Below are 20437 nucleotides of genomic sequence, written 5' to 3'. Positions count from 1 at the left end.
AAGGTTTAGCTCCATCAAGAAGTCTTTAAGAGCGTTAATCAGTTTGTCCTTCCCGTCATCCCAGTGTAAGTTGAAATCGCCCAGGAATATGTCGTTAGAGTGAGTGTTAGAGTTATCCGTGATAATTTCAATTAACTGGTTTATAAAAATAGCATTATTTCCTGGAGGGTGATATATGGCATGCAGGTTGCATCTTTGATTGTCTGTTGATCGTATATTAAGACCTAGGTATTCACAGGACTCCAGAGGATCGGATTCTATTTGGTTGATTTCTATGTCTGATCGATGGATGCATGCTATCCCACCTCCGATCTTTTTTGGTCTATCCAGTCTCACTATGTTATAATGAGGGGGCACTAACAGATCTATGCATGGAGATGCTGATTCCGAAAGCCATGTTTCTGTTAGGATCGCTAGGTCAATTTCCTGGTTAATGATAAGTGCAGCGATGTCTGATGCATGTTTTACTGCTGACCTACAGTTGAGCAGTAGGTTTTTCAGGGGCTTTCTTGTGTTGCTAGGGTCCCGTTCAGGCAGGTTAGTGGATAGCTGGACTTGATGTAAGTTGTTGAGGTCTGGTTTCCTTACCTTATGTCTGGATGTTCTATTTGCATCAATCGGAACTGTTTTAATTACCTCCCCTCTAATGTGTTCTGTGGGCTCGTATGCTTGTAGTAAGGACAGGGTTTCTTCTTCTGTTATGTATCTAAGAGTCCTAAGGATGTGTGGTAATGGTATTGTGTGGTAACAGCTGTGTTGTAAAGACTATATCCCCACTCTACGCCACTGCATTTTACGCCACTCTACTCTGGTGTAGAGTGCCATGGCATAGAAAGGAGTGGTGTACTCTACGCGACTGCACTCTATGCCAGTCCATGCGACTCCCTTTTATGCCACTCCACAACATGTCACTCTATGCCACTCCACACAATGCCACTCTATTCTAGGCCACTTCACTCTACTCAACGTCACACCACTTTACACTACTCAACGTCACACCACTTTACTCTATACCACTCCAAGCCATTATACTCTACTCCACACCACTCTAAGCCATAACACTCCATTCTGTTCCACTTCACCCTAAACCACTCCACTCTACGCAACTCCACTCTGGTATATGCCACTCCACTCTACCCTACTCCTCTGTATGCCACTCCACTCCTCTCCTCTATATGCCACTCCACACCCTTCCACTCCACCCTTTGCCACTCCACTCTACTTTACTCTACAACATGCGATTCTATGACATGCCACAACGCTCCACTGTGTCACTTTACTCCACTCTAAGATATGCCCCTTTACTTCACTCTGACACCCCACTCTACCCCACACCATTCTCCTCTACGTCCCTAACTTTAAGACATGCTGAACAGCAGGCATGCTGGTGTACAACGTGGCTAAAACACATTGGCATAGCCAATAGCTCTTGCATAAGCTAGAACTATTGTCTTTACGAATACTTGTTTTTTGTTAACCCAATGGCAGGTACAGGCTTGTGATACACAGCAGCAAATTGCTGGACAGTTACTTTGTTTTTGGGGTTCCGCAAAGAACAAATATCACGCTGTATTCGCGGCGGGGTCAGCGGTCGTTACTGAGGCATACTGATACTTTAGTGAGGGTATGGCGGACGGCCACAGACCTCCTTACAGAATGCACTGTGGTTTGGAAGGGACTGGGGAACAGAATCTTTTATTGGGATCTCAAAAATGGGATATAATTGGTGTATATACCGTAGCTGATGTTTGGGAAGGGCAGTGCATTAAACTTCTGTGCACAACTCTAACAGGAGTTTTAATTCACAAAATCCGAATTTTGCAGATACCTGTAACTTCCAGACATCCCACTGAAGTACATAGAACGGATGGCACTGTCTTGATAGAGGGTCCCTGATAAGGATTGGGTACTTTCTGAGCCTTTGTCTGACAAAGCTGTTTCACGGATTCATATGACCATGGTATACAATATAAGGCTCTTTTGTTAACCTTAAGATCAGAATGGGCATTGGGCCTGCGGGAGGGAGGGTTAATTCATGGGTAAGAAGCCTTGCAACACCCTTGTGAAGTGCCCATAACACAGGGTTCAGACTAGTGTAACAGAATTGCATAGAGTTGATAATTCCTGTACAGTATTTTACATTTGGCAGGATACCCAATGATCTATGTGCTAGTGGTTGTGGGCAGATGATACACTTTAGCTGTGTTGTAAACTATGCCCTTTTATGAATAGGGTGGGCATAATATTGGCCAGGACCACCGAGCTGAAAATAGAAGACAGTGCTAGAGTAATGCTATTGGTTATTTGGAATGAGCGGGCTCCTCCCAAGTATAAGGGTTCTGTGAGCTGACTCCTATAGTGGTCTGGCGAGCTGCGGTTAGGATCTGGGAAAAGGCAGAGACATCTGTACACCAGGCAAGAGGCTACTCTTAGAAGTCTGAAAATGTATGGGATCCCTGAATGCACCACCATGGGTTATCGTGGGTGGTTACTGCAACTAAATGACCCACCAAAGGACAAACCACCCGCCTTTTGTTTTGCACAGTGTAAGTGGTGCTTCAGGGGATCAGGGAAAATAGTGATGACCTTTGTGTTAATGGGCGAGAAGCTCTTCTGAGGCCACCTACTTCAAACCTCTTAGTGTTTATTGTACTCGATGCTCCCATCGATTGGACATGGAACACCTTTGCTTGCTCTTGTAAGCTATATTCAAAATCAATAAAGATTTTTTTTCAAACATTCAGTATTTAGCAGCACATGCATTATTTTGAACTTCTATATCCCTTACTAGACGATGTGTGTTAGAACATTTGTCTGAACCCTCAAACACTAATACAGTGGATCCAGGACCACTCATCCACACCAACCCACGAATACAAGAATCAAATTCATGAAGTACGTAGACATTGGAGGCTCCATTCTCTCCTCTACATCCATCACCTGCCACAGTAACAGAGAATCAGATTCACAGGTGAAAGAGAAATCTCAGGCTCACCACCCTCCTCCATACAATTTAGCCCTTACCAGCCAAGGGACTGTAAGCATAGAATCGGATACCCAGGTGGCGCAGACATGGCAGAAGCTCTGTCTCCACCTGCCGAGTGGTTGCATTGTACATCCCCTGAAAAGGAAAATGGAAATATCAGACAGGTGAACTTTGAAGCAATGCACTTTAATGTTTGATGTGGCCCTGATTTGCACTTTAGTTCACAGGTGTGACTATTCTATCAAATTGATTGGCTGCTAGATGCCAACAACTCCTGCTCAGGATCAGCCAATGTTTCTCCTGCGATTGTAAATCCAGGACAACATCACAGAAATTCTTTGCAACACTGAAGTTGCCTATCAGTGTAAAGTATCTTTTTTTGTCCTCAGAAGCACGTCTGCATCATAGGCAAATGTCTAAGCAAAAAGGTTTATGTCCTTTGCTACTCAGAACAAAATGCAGGGGTTTGGGTTTACGTAAAGGAAGGCAGAACCTCTGTAGGGGTCATTTACAGAAAGAAGACATTTCTGCAATATTTTCCTACAAGCAGAAAAAAAGGTATTTTGAAACTTGTGAATATCCTTTTCAATTTGGTCTTCCGACATGAAGAAATAGGATACCAACTTAAACAATAAATCCTGCACTGCGGCAGTGCAGAGAGGCTGATTCCACTGAGAGATCCGAAGAAAAGCGCCCCTAGCGTCTAACTGTGGATAAATAGAAAGTGGTTCTTTTGGTATAGTCGCCCAAGACCTACCCTCCTCTGCAGGATAGGTCTCGTACGACTATAGACGCGGTCCTCTGCCTCACTTAAGGGGCGCTTTTCACCCGATCTCTGGGTGGAATCAGCCTCTTAGCACCGCAGCAGATGCAGCATTTATTGTTTAAGTTGGTACCCTTGTTCTTCACGTATCTTCTTGGCCCCCACATTCTTTGTTTGTAGGGTAGCTATCAGCCCCGTCTTGATGAAATGCCATTGACCATCCTGGCACACTAGGCATGAAAAATGTGAACCCTACTCTCCACACACTTTAGCTATTAGGGTACATTATCACCTCAGATTGCTTCTCTGTTTTTAACGAGTCAAGGGACCACTACTTCATTAAAATCTCTTTGGATCCCTTAGACCCTTTTTATTATCGCCTCTTCACCACCCTATGTCACTGCCTCACTTTTAACACGTCATACGGCTTTATGATCAGAAGATCTCTCTCAAAGAGCCCCCAGTGAGGGGCCTGTAAAGTTGGCGGGCGCTAGGCCCGCATACTAGGACACTGACCACACTGACGTATGATGCAGTATTGGCTTCGGTCACGTGTGCCAGGCCCCTTTTATTGACAGGGTCACCTGACTGGTGACGCCTGTGGTGGGTGGGTGTAAAGTCTATTACATTTGAGGGCAGAATACTAGAGCGTGTCTAGCTAAACACAACATCCCACCCACCTTAATGAAAAAGAAAAGGAACAAAAGTCCAACCTGGAGGAAATAAACATACAACAAATAGTATTAATTGAGTTTCTTCAGGCCGTCTGCCAGGCCTCCCTGGAGCTTTAGACCGCATGGTCATGATGTTTTAGTTGACCTTGGCGAAGTGTTTTAGACCGGTCTGGTCTCGCAGTGTCAAATTCAATGTACAGAGTCCAGCATCAGTTTATTGGGAGCTGTGGTGAGGTCCACTCTGGAAGATCTCCGTGTGAGGCCTCCCTCTCCTGGTCTTTGGGTGACCGGTCTTCGACTATGGCCTCCCTGCGTCCTGTGTGTGTCGAGGAGCTGCCGCATTGCTCCCGTTTAGACCTTTTCACAGAAACTCCGCCGAGGCCCCTTGACCTTGGGTTTCCACGTTACCATGTGGGCTGTGCGGGCTTTGCGTAGGCCACCCTTAGGGATTGCTGCAGAACTCCCCTCATGGCCAGGGCCTATTATCGCGTAATTCCAAGGGTGGATCTTCCAATGGCCGGGTGCGCTCTACTTTGGTATGCTGCAGGTTGACGGGCGCACACAGACAGTTCCTGGGTGGCTCGTTCATGGAACTCCGGTTATCTGGAGTGTGGATTCACGTTGCGGGAACACTCGGTGGACTCGCAACTGGTGTTCCCGGCAGGGAAGGTGTGCCCTGATCTGACCGGGTCTCATTTCCAGTGGTGGTTGGCTCGTGGTCACAGTCTGGGACTTCCTCCTCTGCCGGTTGACTTGGGCTGGTGTCCATGTTTTCTGATGCCAGCAGGTCTGGAGTCTTGGCATCCACTTTCTTGAAGAACGAGATGTTGCGGGTGACCTCCTCCGTTCCTCTTCTGGCGGTTATCATGGTACCGGTCCTACGGACAACTGTCCAGGGCCTATGTTCGAATGTGTAGTGACTTAATTCTCCCTAGTGCATCCTCTTCTTAGTTGCTCAGCCAGAATGAATGTGATGTCTGCATCTAAAAAGTATGAAAAATACAAAGGAAGAATTAGCACAGATTATTCTTCCTTTGTATTTTTCATACTTTTTAGATGAATTATGCACAATGTTCCTTGCACATTCAATGTCTTGTTTATGCTGCATTGTTGCAATTCTTATTGTTTGTTGTTCCCAAGGGAAGAGGATATGTAGTGACTTAATTCTCCCTAGTGCATCCTCTTCTTAGTTGCTCAGCCAGAATGAATGTGATGTCTGCGTGGAATGTTGGAATGCCTGATGACAGTGTGATTAGAATGTGAGTATGCTAGTTGGTATGTGAGGAATGACAGTTGAAGAGTGTAGGCTGAGCAACAACCATCTAGCTCCTGGTGGGACTTCTACAAATGTCTTCTACTAACGTCTAATGAACTTAACAAGACTTATAACTTATATCTACTGAAGCAACTAATAAACCTCTACATGGTAATACTTCATGGCTACCTCTTGTCATCCTTGGAACCTTGCTTATAACAGAATGGAAGCCGGAATTCGCTTCCTGGGTACCTGTCCTTGATATAGACTCTGTCTCTCACTTGAATGACAGACAACCGGGCCCGTCGGTTGGCACTGGCCTGGTCATTGGAGCTGGTCCTGTTGGCCAGGGTCTTTTCCGCGTCAATCTGGGACGGGGTCCAGCTCGGGTGATGTGTGATGGTGTCTCGCATAACTTGGCCCATGATTGCTGGTTACGGAGCTGCCTCAGTCGTGTTGAGAGTACGCATGAATCTCTCTACTTCCCCATTTGCCTGAGGCCACTTTCCGGTGTTGGATCCCCCAGACTTTAAGATAGTCTGCAAACTCCTGTCCCTGGAAGGGTGGACCGGTGTCTGTCTTCACCACTTCGAATATTCCGTGGGTAGCTATGGTCTTCTCGTGCTTGGTGATGACCTCCATGGCTGTCTGACTTCCCACGATCTCAACCTCAGGGTATTTCGTGTAATCATCGATGATTACCAGAGCATAGCGTACATCTGAGAGGTGTCCAAAGTCTACACTCACCCGCTCCCATGGTCATTGAGGGTTCTCCTCCGTGATGACGGGGTGAGGGCGATCTGGTTGGCCCGCTGCCTGGCACCATGCGCATGCCCTGACTGTTTGTTCAACCAGTGGGTCCATTCCTGGGAACCTTGGCTCTCAGTCGGCTCTTGGTTCTCACCATGTCTTGGTGTCCCCTGTGTGCGAGGTCCACTGCCTGTTGAGCCAGACTTTATGGTATCACTATCCGCGGGCCTCGGAGCAGACACCCGCTGCTATCGACTGAAAGTTCATCTTTGACTTGCACAATTGATTCCAGAACAGTCTTTGCTTGTAGAGTCCTTCGGGTCATTGTGGATTGAATGTGCCACCAGTCATTCGATTGGATTGCGCTTAGGGCCAATTGCAGGCACTCATCACTCCGGGTAGCTTCTACAATGGTCTCGAGACACATGGGCAGTTGTCAGGATCTTTCTGATATAAGACGGACATATTCTTCCGTGTCTTCGGCATCCTCTTCTTCCGCTTTGGTTGCCGCCCTGGGGTGCCTCGAGAGGTAGTCCGTTGGGTTGGACGAGCCCGGTTTGTACTCCACCCGGTAGTCGTATCCCTGTGGTTGAAGTATCCACTTTTTAATCCTCGGCGGAGGTTTGGACGCTGATCCTTGAAACAAGGGGATAAAGGGCTTGTGGTCTGTGGACACTGTGAATGGATGGCCATACATGTAGACGTGGAAATGCCGACAGGCCCAGTGGATGGCGATTGCTTCTCGTTCAATTTGCGAGTATCTCTGTTCTGTGTCCGTCAGGGACTGACTCGCATACGCTATTGGGGCCCACTCTCCGTTCCCTTGCAGTTGAGTGAGTACTGCTCCAAGCCTATGGGGGCTGGCGTCCACAGATACGTTGGTGGATTGGGCTGGGTTGAAGTAGGACAGCGTCGTGTCTGCTGACAGAGCTGCCTTAGTGTCTTTGAAGGTTTGCTCCTCCTCTGGGCCCCACTGCCATGTGGTGGAGGCCTTTGTCAGTTCCCTAAGGGGTTTTGTGAGATTTGACAAGTCTGGGATAAAACGTCTGCAAAAGTTCACCATTCCCAGGAAGCTTCTTATCTCTGAGATATTGGTAGGCGCTGGGGCTTCTTGTACATCTCGTTACTTGTCAGGGTCTGGGGCCACTCCTTGGTCCGGGAATGTGTAGCCAAAGAAACTTATCTTGTTCTTTAGGAATTGGCACTTTTCTCGATGTAGAGTCAGTCCGGATTCTTTGATCCTCTGGAGAACCCCACGAAGTCTCCGATGGTGGTCTTCGATCGATGACGCATAGATGAGCAGATCGTCACTTACGTTTAGGACTCCTGGGAGCCCGCTGAGGACTTTGCGGATTATGTTTTGAAACAACTCTGCAGCGCTCGAGATCCCGAAGTTGAGGCGTCGGTATCTTCTGAGACCGACGTGCGTGGAGAAGGTGGTAATGTATCGGTAGTCCGGGTGTAGTGGTAGTTGGTGATAGCTGGACCGGAGGTCCATCTTCGAGAACCACCTTGCGCCGTTCAGTTCTCCCAATATGTCGTCAATGATGGGGGTTAGGTGGCGTTCCCTATTCACCGCGGCATTTGGGAGGCGCATGTCCACACAGATGCGGACCTGCCCCGGTTGCTTCGGCTTCCGTGCCACTACGATCGGGGACACCCACGGTGTGGGCCCACTGACCTTTTCGATAATACCTTGCCTCTCCAGTGCCTCTAACTCTTCTTCCACCTTCTGTCTCAGGTGGAACGCAATGCGCCTGTGCCTCAGCGCCAATGGTTGGACTGACGGGTCAAAATGGAGGCAGACCTCTTTTCCTTTCAGGCATCCAATACCTTTGAAGACGTCTGCGAACTCCTCCATGATGGCCTCTAGTTCTTCCTCTTGCACTTCCATAGCAAATGATATTAGCTTCAGTTCTTCTGCTAATTGACCACTTATCAGCATGCCGCTTCCTTCTTTGGTCATGTATACTGTGGTGGGGGTCTTGAGGTCCTTCTGTTGCAGTTCAGTCTTGAAACATCCCAGGAGCGGGATGGGTGTCTTCTGGCCGTATGCAAATACTCTGATCCTGGCCTCACGTAGTGGTGGGCGTGGACTTAAGTTGATTATATACATTGGCAGCCATCAGTTCGATCGATGTCCCCGTGTCAATGGTGGCTCTCACCTCCTGATGGTGGATCTTAATTCTGCACCTTGGGAGTCGTCGTCTCTTCTTCCGTGGCTGATCAACTGCGAATACATTGTGAACCAGGTAGTCTCCCGTGTCATCATTCATGTCCTCGCTGTCTGGCTCTTCCGCTACCGCCTGCGCCGCCTCTTTCCTTGTCTTCGCCGACCGGCATACCGCCGCGAAGTGGTGCATCCACCCACATGCACTGCACTTTTTGACTCTCGCTGGGCAGTCTTGCAAGCGATGGGGCGTGCGTCCGCAGTAGCCACACTGCCTCTTCCTGTCTTGCAGTCGTCTCCCGGCGTTTTGGCGTACTTTGGGCCTCACCACATTCGCCTTTTCCACTATGTTGACTTGCTCCGTCTTGACAGGTCGGTGGAGGGCCGCTTCCATATGGGACGCTCTGGCTTGCGACAGCTCCTTTGACCTCCCCAGGGTGAGGATGTCCGCCAGGGGCTTCCCATCCTCCTGAAGAATGTTCACTCTCAGTTTGGATGAATAAAATCCTTGTATTATCTGACCTCGGATCTCTTCCTGTTGGTTGCGGAATCCGCACGTGCTGGCCAGCTCTTTCAATCGTCCGTGGAACGTGCCTAGCAATTCCTCCGCTTCTTGCTTGGCCTGACGAAAAATGAACCTTTCGTAGTCCCTGTTTGCCATCGGCTCGAAATGAGCATTTAGGGCGTTGAGAAGCGTGACATACGTTTTGGGTGTGGCTTCTACCAGGGTTTGTAGATGCGGTGGATATCCTTGCCTCCAAGGTGGAGGAGTAGGGCTCTGCACCTTTCCCGGGCTATGCCAGCCCCTTCAAAGTAGATCTGGAGGCGGTCTGTACAATCTCTCCATCGCGGGGCAAGGGATGAGGGTGCTCCATCCACCACAAAGGGCTCAATGGCGGAAATGGACGCCATCTTGGCGCAGACGCAGTCACACCTCGCGGCACATGCACTGCTTACCTCCTGGGAACACTAGCAGATGCCCGGCCGAGGGTGAATATAACGCCTTCCGGGTCCTCTCCTGTGGCTAGTATGTTTCAGGCCTCAACGATGTATCTTCCTCTCACCAGATGCTGGGGCGCCTTCAAACGAGGATTCCACCGTGTGCACAGGGGCTTTTGTCTCAGCAAAGCATATTCAGGAGCTGCAGGGGCTGCCTCGACTGCCACAGGCTCCCCTGAGGGCACACAGCAGGCCAGGAACACTCGGGCTGCTCACCATGGGCCCAGGGCTGTTATCAAAGGCCCACCGATTGCCCCATATCAGACACAGGTGTTAAATGTACAGCACAGCATGGGGTCGTTTCTGCCCCTCGTCGCCAGTGTGATGGGGGAGGGGGCCGCTGAAGCGCGTGGTGGGAGCGCTGCGCCGCAATAATTACTCAGGACACTTGTGCTCTTTTACTGCGTAGTCCCCACTGCCGATCGTGGGACACGCCCCCTTTATTTATAGCTGGCGCGTGACGACATGCGCCAGCGCCAGCGTAACTTCTCAGACGCGGGTAGACTGCACCGCTACCTCGCGTCGGAGATCGGAGGACACTGCACTCCTCAGTCTCGTGAGCAGGCACATTCCCTGAGGGCCGCCGCTGGATCACACTCTCCGGTCTGCAACAGGTCTTTTACTCCTCGATGGTGAGTGTCTTCTTCCTTTTGCGCTGCGCCACAATACACACCTTCAGTGGCGTTGGAGGGGGACACGTATGCCACATTCCAACGCATCTTCCCCTTATTTCATTTTCGCGGAGCTGGCCGCACACCTTCACTTTCGGTATACTGCCCCTCCTACTTCACGGGCTGCGCAGGGATCACACACACCTCAGGAGGTCCTCCGGCCGAACGGCCACATCTCCTCTCTCTACCGGTACGTATTTTGTTCCAGTTCAAGTGGCACAGGGCGGGAGGGTGCAGCATGCAGGCATCGGCTGAGTCTTGGGGATATTATGCGGCAACCAAGCGCTCACTGTGGCCTTAACTGCTCCCGCTGTGCAGCCTCGACGTCTCTTTACCTTGCGAGTCATTTGGGGCCGTCTCCACTTCAGTCGGGGAGGGAGGTTGAACCCGCGGCTGCCTCTTCCAGTTCATTTAGGCCAGGCTTCTCCAACGGGTAGCTCGTGAGATACTGGTAGCTCTCAAGCTACCTTTGAATAGCTCCCCTGTGTGCAGCCCTTCCTGCTAAATTAGAAGGTTTTAATTGTTTGAATTATATGTTAATGTATTAATTGATTAATGTATGAGTGCCAAAACCGTGTATTCAAGCCAAACGTGTGTATTTTCAGAACTATTACACTGAGGGTTGTAGAAAAATGGCTGAATTTCCAAACTATTTTTAAAACTGTCTTTGAATGATGAATCATGTGAGGAGACTTATTACTAATATTCTTACTTTTATGCTTAGGTTTTGCAGCGGTTTATGTTTTATATTCCATATTAACTAAGTCTTTTTTACAGTCCTGCTGGCAGCCATGTCTGATGCACTGAGGGGATCACTGCTTAGTAATCTTACATACGGTGGCAACTAATGTAATCTTGTCTAATGTGGTCACCATTGCAACACTAGTAATATTAGTAGGTCACAATGGTTTTTATTGAACATAAGTAGCTCTTATACACAAAAGGTTGGAAACCCCGGATTTAGGCACTCTTCCCTCGCAGTTCCAAACAGCCGCTCGCATCTCTTCTCTCCTCCGCCCCACCACTGCAGCCTCTCAGCTCACACGCTGCTGGCCATTCTGATCCACCGCAGGCTGCATGCTGTCTCCTTTCACTACTGCACCCCTACCGCAGCAGCCTTTCACAGTTCACACGCTGCGGTGGTTGGGGGCAGTAGCTGCTGCCGGAGTCTGCGGACTTACTTTGCTGAGAGGTAGTTTCACTCCTGGGCAGTCTTTTACTTGCTCTCCTCGCTGCCCCTCTTGTCCTGCAGTTGGGGCTCACCTTCTGCCCAGCGTGTCGTCGCGACCAATGCGGGTGGGCTCCGTTCGGCTCTTACGTATTTTTTGGGGCAGGCTGGTGGCAGGAGCACGCCACCGGCTCCTTTTTTCTCCCCACGGGACTTTTGCTTTCCCCACGCAGGTCTCACTGTGGTGGGATGCTGCCAAGTATTCATGGGCGCATCTGGTGCAGGGTGGGCTCCCAAACATCTCCTTCTGCCCCTGGGCTCTTCACATGCCCCCCGGGTCATTAGGTGCGGCCTGCGCCTGTTCGCAGAGGGGTGCCCTCTACACGGGCAGTGTTCTCCCCCTCAATCACCTTGAAGAAGGCAGCTGCACATGCGGGTAAGTCCTGCTCATCGCCAATGTAAAGTTGGCGGGCGCTAGGCCCGCATACTAGGACATTGACCACACTGAACAGTTATGTATGATGCAGAACTGGCCTTGGGCACGTGCGCCTGGCCCCTTTTATTGACAGGGTCACCTGACTATTACATTTGCGGGCCGAACACGAGAACGTGTCTAGCTAGACACGACAGGGCCCATCAGGCATTGCAGCGCCGGCCTGACGAGGAGCGCTCAATGATGAAGCATGACACCCTACCAGGTGTGTGAGCGCATCATGATCTGTTCATTCGGATCCCCATTGATCCGACTGTTCGGACCTGCTGCTCCATTTAACAGGGCCTGTTCTGTCCTGTACTTGAGGATCTGCCCCTTCTGTGTTTAGGATACTTTGACTTTGGAGGAGTGTGGGGGCAGTACCTCATTAAATATTACTACTCGTCCCTCCTTTGATTACATCATCAACAAAATAGCATTTTACTAGTGGACTACATGACTGGCACTGACCTAATGACACCACCGCTGTGTTGGATTTTTAACATAATGTCCCATGTGTTGTTGTTTTAATGAAAAATTGTTAATTGCATGTTTGCTTTCTTATTGCGATTAGGGCAGTCTTTTGATCATATCCTAGTATTTTAAATCCTAAAAGATTATCATTCCTGACCCTTGTGATGTCACTGCTGTGTGGATACACCCCAGTTGAATGGTGCTCCAGTGAGGACGGCTTTTAAGGTTTGGAAATGCAGAGCTGGAACCTGCAGGTACAGAAGGGACGGCAGCTCCATGTATTGCATTGTTGCAGGAAGGGAAGTTTCGTTTCTGAAATCACTGCATTAAGGGAACTCCCAGACCAGGTTTATACTCCTCGAAATATCCACTGAATTTGACATGCTCGCTCTTGACGCTCACGGACAGTGTAGAACAAGCGTCTGGCACCAAGGAACACCCTCTCCATTGGTTAAAGTCTTTCATTGCTGACAACCAGGACCATTAGCAAGCCAAATTCAGCCCCCTCATCCCTGAGCCTCAAACCCAATCCTGCAGCTGGGCAGGCTATCAAGCTCTGGGAGGAAATTACCTAACTATTTTATTTTAATGAGAGTCCATTTTTTATGTGCTTTTAACTAAGATTCTGCTATGTGTATTATGTCTAATAATTATTGCATATAGCTTTATGCAAACTTTAAACAATCAAGTGTACAAATATCACCCACACCTCCTTCAGCTGACTGCACAGGCCGCCACATCCTCTCAAAGGTGTTTATGTTACATGTGTGTTTACCTCCGAAGAAATGGTCTGAATTTACTCTAGTCCTATACCTCTGCTGCATACCCTCAGTTTTCACAACTGTGGCAGTGACTTACATTACACTGACTTAAGACAACCTACTCTAGTGGCTAATATGATACCTACCAAGAACGAAAACAATTAAAGCAGCACCGTAAGGGGTCTCACCTGATAAACTGTTGGGAGCACCCAGTTATTGTTCTTGCAGATTTGGTAAGCCTCCATCACCTCCCACGATGCGTAGTTTGACAGGCCCAGCTCCTTGAACTTGCCCTGTAACAGAACAGTAGGGTGATGAAATCTGTCAAATGCTTGCAGCTCCAGGCACATACAGTGCCCTGTGCCCCTAGCGGGACAGTCAACATCATTGAACACAATGCAATATTATTAGCTTCATGAATAATGTAACGCTTGGGGACGGTGGGTGTAAGATCAATATAAGTGGGCAATAGGTAACCTTCACATCTCCTGACGCACAGAACGGCCCTAACGTGCTGAGCACTTGACTGCACTGAGCTACACCGGCACTATAAATACTTCTGGCCTTTCTGTTCATCTGTAATCACCCTTGACATGCTGCATGGCACCGTGGTCACAGTTCTGGCACATTTGCACAATAAGCATTAGGGGCTTACTCCTAGAACACGCTTTCACTAGCAGCACTATGGAACATGCAGGGAGAATCATTCAAACATGATTGTTAGTACCCTGGAATATTTGAGCAATCTCTCCTCTCCACCTACACCTATAAACGGTACTGTAGATGACACAGGGCAGGGGTCATGGCCAGTCACTCCACTGAAGTGGAGGCACTCTTTCCACAACCACCAATCTCTTCCACAATGGCTGCCCCTGAATCTTCCATGGGTCAGGACTTTTTTGTTGGTCTCTCTTGAAAACACTGGCGTTGCTGGCACAGCAGCTTTCACAGTCCCACCCTTCTGTTGATGCCAAAACCCAGACCTGGCAGGTTTGTTCTGAAGTGTCCGCATGGCCTCTGCATGATCTGGTACCATTTAAAAAAAAATCTTCTTGAGCACTGCATATACCTGAGACCTGAAGAGATATTCACCATCAATGGCAACATGAATCCGGTGTTGCACTACCTCTGGACGCAATGCTGACTGACACTCTTAGTGACGCACGTCCAGGTCTCACAGCGGATGTTTGCACTAGAGATAGTTTTCCCTGCTGCATTTTCTGCCTCTTACAGTATGCCTCTGACATGTATGATGAGCAGTTCCATAACCTCCTATTTCTACCTATTGTGTCTTGAGAAGAGACCCACAGTACAGGATATACGTCACTTTATTGCCGCCACCACAGCAACCTGCTTTCAGACAGCTTCAATCTCCTGCCCTGGGAAAAAGCACATGTTGAACCTGTATCTACCAGTAATGAATGTGGAAGAACATGACCCTTGATATACATTAGTTATTTTGGAGCAGTGTTATAACTGTTTTCAAGTCTGGGTGTGATAAGCATGGACAGGAACTGGTCAGAACTTTCAGTTTCCAACAAGGTTGCAACTAGAAAGTCCTCTTCCTCCATGAAATGTAGCTTGACCTTATGATATTCTGCCGCCCTCTGAATGACAGCATGGAATGCGGTTACGTCAACTGGGCTGAGGCCTTAACTTGATATGGCCCCAGGTTAGAATCATGCTGAGGATCTGCATTATAATTCTTCTAGGGATATTCTCATTAGGGGTAAGTGGTTCAAAGCACGGATCCTGCTGATCATCCTGGGTATTTTGACCACAATCAGTCTATGAGATCAGATTCTTGTGGTGACTGTAACCTATGTGACCGTGTTACTGGCGGCAGATGGTGCTTTGGGGTGGGGCTGTGCTGTAGGGCTATATTGAGGCTTGTGCATTTTAGGGATTGGACATTCCTGAAGCTCCTCTGAGATAGCCTTCTCAAAAGGGAAATCTGATTGTTTCTGTGGCAGACGTGCTGACATTTTTTCTAAATTTCATAGGACTATATAATTTCCTTTGTCTGAAATCTCTGGGGGCTTAATTGCCAATATCAAGTCGTTTGACGCTGCGCCTGGAGTTGGAGTCTGCGTCAAATCCGAATCTGGCATCAGCTCAGTGTATGGTGACCAACCGTCCATAAATTTCACTAACGGCTCGTATTTAGGGCCTCTTTTGTACGTTGGCCGTAATGTTTTTTTTCCATGGACTCTTTTTGTCCGTAATTTCAGACATTGGCGTGAGCTGCCCCCTGAAAGCAGCCTGTAACTCTCACTGCAGGGGCCAACTCACGCCCCTGCTGTGATCTGTGGCCTGCAGCAGCCCCTCCCCAACCTGGCACAGACTGCTATCAGGCCAATTATCATTCTGTATGTGGGCCTAATAATCACATACAGAATGATAATGGGCCTCTCTGCCCAGTGACAGCATTTCGGATCCGGCATTTTTTTTCAGTGGGCGTGAGGGGGCTTGTAAGATCAGAGAAGCCTTCAGCTTTGATCTTTTTCTTCACTTTTTTTTGAATATGCAAACACACGTGTGTTTCACTCGCATACACAACAGATGGTTGGTTGTCTATTTACATATGCACTATTGCGCGACTTCCTTTGATGTGTGTGCTGAATGTACTTTTTGTCCCGAATTTTCGTCCTGAATTCTGACCTTCTGTCCTTAATTTTTGTCCTGAATTTTGACCATATGTCCTGAATGTTGGCACTCACTGTCCTGAATTTGCACCCATGCCAGTTGGTCACCCTATCTCAGTGCTCTAGGGCTGGCAAGGTGTGGGTTTGAGTCAAGGCTCAGGCTGCTCCGAAGCAGAGGGCGGTTCTCTGTGCAGAGCAAGCTCAACTGCTGTGGCCGGAACAGTGTGTCGAGGTCTCTTGACTAGATTATTTAGCTTAAAGCTCAGCCTCCTCGAGAACAGTTCTTGTCCTCCATATGGAACTCTTTTCGAGGTTAAACCCTGTAGGGTCGATACTTGCGTGGAAGGAGGTAGGTGTGCAGTGGCGAATAGCATGGGGGCAAAGCGTGGGTGCATGCACACTCAAAAAAAATGTAAAAAGGAATTCAAAATTAAAACACTTACTAAATACAAACGACACAACGTCCTCCTTGCGCGGGACCTCTTCTGCCGAAACAGCAGTGCGGGCCCCAGCAAACTCCCTTGACCAATGCTGGCACTGCTCACATGCTGTTAACCAGCATGAGAGCAGCGCCTGGATTGGAGTGAGCGACCTCTCTCAGTGCTTCCCAGCGCACTGGAGGTCTCCACTTGCTCTCAACCCAGCTGTCTTAAGAAAGCTGGGTAGAGAGGTTAAAGGTGCACATGTCTGGCTGGTCATCACAGAATGGCTGGCAGAAGAGACACACCCACTTTAAACCATGCACAGGCATCCCTCTGCCCACTATTCCTTCCTGCTGACACTCAGCAGGCCCGCCCTGTCCTGACACTCATGTAAGGCAAAGAAAAATAAAATGGTAATAAATCACTACTCCAAATAAATTGTGCAACTTAAATGCCCTCCATAGCCCAAGAGATTAAAAAGAAAATGGAAATGTATAATTTTATTTTTCATCTCTGGGGTTTTGGGGGGCATTTAAGTGGTGCCACGCTCCTTTGCTCCCACGGAGGTGCCGCCGCCTGCATGAGTGCCCTTGGGGTAGTCTTTGTCCTGCGTTCAAGCTTCTCTTGGGCCCCACACTATGTCTTTTCCACGACATTGGAGTCATCTGGGAATGGATGTTGGGACTCTCCTCTGCTTGCCCTGGCAGTATCTTGGACAGGTCTTCCCCCACCAAATAATGTCCCTCATAGACTTCTCATACAACCTGGTTTCAGAAAACCCTACCAGCCCAGGTTGCGTTTGAAACAGCAATGATGAATCTCCTCCATGGAAAATCCTGTGTCTGGGGTCGATCATGGTTGTAACTCCACTATCCTGAAACTCAAGATCAACGTTTGAACCAGACAGCAAAAAAAAATAAGCATTGAAAATGCAATAGGTCTCGCCTTTGATTAAGTTAAAGCCATTTGCTTTGCTAATGGTATTGTATAGGGAAGCAAATGGCTTTAACTTAATGAAAGGCAAGACCTATTCGCCAATAGGTCTCGCCTTTGGGACCTTATAAGTGTTTAGCCATGCAACACGATGTTGTTGCACCAAGGATATTGTGCTGGATAACTAAACACCTATAAGGTCCCAAAGGCGAGACCTATTGGCTATGCCAATGCTTGTTTAAAGGGGGCCATCGTTATTTTGCTCACCAAGCCACCCCAGTTCAGACATATGCAAATCAGTCTAGACCCTGTGCCTCATGGGAACACTCCAGCCCGAAGTGCAACATTCCTTCCATCATCTTGTGTGTTTTGCTGTTCAGCCTATGTGGGAAGGGTATGCCCAGACGTGGGTCCCGTGCTCACTAAGCCACTGGAGTCAAGCTATCCTGGCTGAAGACGGCTGATAGCCAGAAATCGGTCCTAGGATGCTTGATTCCGGTCCAGGGAAGACATGGCTTGGCAGTTCGGGCTGGACTGTTCCCATGAGGCACAGGGTCAAGACTGATTTGCATGTGGCCATGTCGGAACTGGGGTGGCTTGGTGAGCAAAATAACGATGGATTAAACCCAGATCTGTGACTGGGGTGAATGTTTTGCCTTTGTGCAACATTCCGTCCATCCTCTTGTGTGTTTTGCTGTTCACCCTATGTGGGAAGGGTATGCCCAGACGTGGGTCCCGTGCTCACTAAGCCACTGGAGTCAAGCTATCCTGGCTGAAGACGGCTGATAGCCAGAAACCGGTCCTAGGATGCTTGATTCCGGTCCAGGGAAGACATGGCTTGGCAGTTCGGGCTGAACTGTTACCATGAGGCACAGGGTCAAGACTGATTTGCATATGGGGGGCGTGGCCAGCACCATGGCCGGTTGAGGAGTACCTTGCCGGAGCTCCCGACGAGCTGCTCGAAGATCCGCCGTTTCCATCATCCCCAGTGAGGCGCTAAGCACACAGACGGGAGCTGCACCACCCCTGGGACTGCAGGAGGTGTATCCGCCGCACTTTCGGTGCGAAATCACGCGGAGAACCGAGCCTGAAGAATCGAGCCCGAGGCTCTGACCTGGCACCTCGCACCGAGACCAAGATGGCGGGCGTAGAGTCCGCGAGTCGCCGGGCCGCGTAGACACCGCCTCGAGGTCTGGGGAGGTCGAGACCCGATGCCTGGCAGCCGCGGCGGACAGGTCGGTCCGCGGTGCGAATTACCCGGAGTGCGACGATCAGACCGGGCAACACCAACAACGGGCCGCCTTCAGCAAGATGGCGGCCGGCGCTATTCCTAGCTGGTGAGGGAGAGCCGGGCTGGGCGCCTCGGTGATTTCAAGCACTCTCACCAGCTGACGGTAGCATCGAGGGGTGGAAACGGCCCGGGTGTGATTTCGGCTGGGAGGCGACCCCGGTGGGGCGGCCGGCACCGGTCCACTGAGCCCACCGCAAGGACCCAGACCCTGCACCAATATGGCGGCGGGACACGAAGGAGGCCCGAAAAAGATGATCGGCGCGGAGGTGCCTTAGCCCGAGGTGAGGCTCCGCATCCCACGCCCCCCCCCCCCCCTCCTCCACCTAGCACCGATTAACTCGCCCTGTTTGCCTGCGGGTTCGAGGGGGAGACCCGGGGAGCCATAGGCGAAGTCGGTGAAGGAAGCCCTAGGCACCCGACGGCGCTGTGCTCACTGTGGGGGGCAGGTGGTGACACTGCGGCCAAACTGACACGCGAGACGAGGCCGGGTGCCCACGGAGGAAGCCACATCCACCACTGGCTGGAGGTCGGCCCCCGAGGGCGACAGGGGACTACAACCTACACTGTAAGCCGCGTTCCACCCCCCCAACACCATTCGGCACCAACGCTACTATTGACTTGTCAGGGGTCTGCGGCTAGCGGTCATCACCCGACGAGAACACAGAAATGGGGAAGAGAGACGTGGTCCCTAAACCGGCGAAACAAGGCCCAATGGACAACTTTGCGGCGCCTAGACCTACGGTGGAACACCACTCCATGACGCCCAGAGGGCGGAACGACACGGCGCTGCTGATGGAGGCCATTCAAGCGTCTAGGACGGATATCCAAGAGTCCCGGGCGGCCCTGGAGGTGAAGATCGGGGAAGTGGGCTCCGAAGTCACACTGCTACGCCAAGATTTCCGGAAACTGTCCGAGAGGGTGACGGAGACCGAAACGAGGATAAACGACAACGATGCGGCGATATCCACCCTGAGGCAGGACATGGCAGAACTACAGGCCTCGCACCGCCAGCTGCAGTGGAAGGTGGACGATGCAGAAAACAGATCGCGACGCAACAACCTGCGCTTCGTGGGATTTAGAGAGGGAATTGAGGGGACAAACATGTCTTCATTCCTCCACGCCTGGTTAAAAACCACCTTCCCGACAGCACAGTTCTCTCCATGTTTCATCATTGAAAGAGCGCATAGGGCCCTTCTGGCGAAACCACCGGAGGGGGCGAGACCGAGACCAGTCATAGCCCGCTTCTTGAACTTTGCAGACAGAGATCTCATCTTGAGAGAAGCCAGACAAATGGGGGAAATACGGTTGGAAAACACGACTATAATGATTTTCCCGGACTACAGCCAGGAAGTCTCGAAACAACGTCGGTCGTTCGACTCTGTGAAGGCAAAACTGAGGACTTTGGACATCCGATACATGCTCCTTTTCCCCGCTAAGCTCAAGGTGATCTACAAGGATAAAGCCATCTTCTTCTCACATCCGGAGGACGCCTGGCAATGGCTTGAGGAGCGCCCTGTACTGAACAGCAGGGAAGCCGCGGGGCGAGAAGCCATGGAAAGATCAGTACGGGAGAAGACATGCTGGGAAATGCCGAAACCTCAGAGACGGAAGTCACGGAGAGTGAGAAAGTTGACACCGGCGACCCCATACCGATCCCGGGCCACTGAGGACATTCGGAGTGGTGGATCTACGGCAGCAGGCAATGACTCAGTGGCGGGCTCAAGGTTCAGTTGCCTGCGCAATGGTATCCGATCTGAAGGAGATGAAGAGGAAGAATCTGAAGGCCGCGCGTCGGGGGGAGAGGAGGAGGTGGAGGACTTGATCCATCCACTAGTCAAGGAAATCCATCACTTGGAGCAGGACTCCTCGGGGCGATCCGGCGCGCCTATAATGGACACACAGGACTCCCATTCGTGAAAGAAAGTGCTCTGGGAGACATGGGATTGCAGCTCGACGGGTGGAACCATGCAAGTTACCACGCCCTTTTACGTTATTTGAACTTT

The 20437-nt window shown here is 50.1% G+C and overlaps 1 protein-coding gene across 1 annotated transcript in view; it reads right to left on the bottom strand.

The window, feature by feature from the left end:
- LOC144754563 (aflatoxin B1 aldehyde reductase member 2-like) overlaps nt 1-20437 on the bottom strand; it is a 302692-nt gene that overhangs the window by 183817 nt on the left and 98438 nt on the right. Inside the window, exons 4-5 of the mRNA XM_078642496.1 lie at nt 13332-13436; nt 3025-3121 (exon numbers count right to left, since the gene is read on the bottom strand). Of these exons, the coding sequence (XP_078498622.1) occupies nt 3025-3121; nt 13332-13436 (202 nt within the window). The remainder of the gene's footprint in view (nt 1-3024; nt 3122-13331; nt 13437-20437) is intronic.

The sequence above is a fragment of the Lissotriton helveticus genome, chromosome 5_1, assembly GCF_964261635.1.
Source record: "Lissotriton helveticus chromosome 5_1, aLisHel1.1, whole genome shotgun sequence".
NCBI lineage: Eukaryota > Metazoa > Chordata > Amphibia > Caudata > Salamandridae > Lissotriton > Lissotriton helveticus.
Note: the sequence above shows the minus strand (reverse complement) of the source record. Positions and strands in the feature narration are given on the sequence as shown.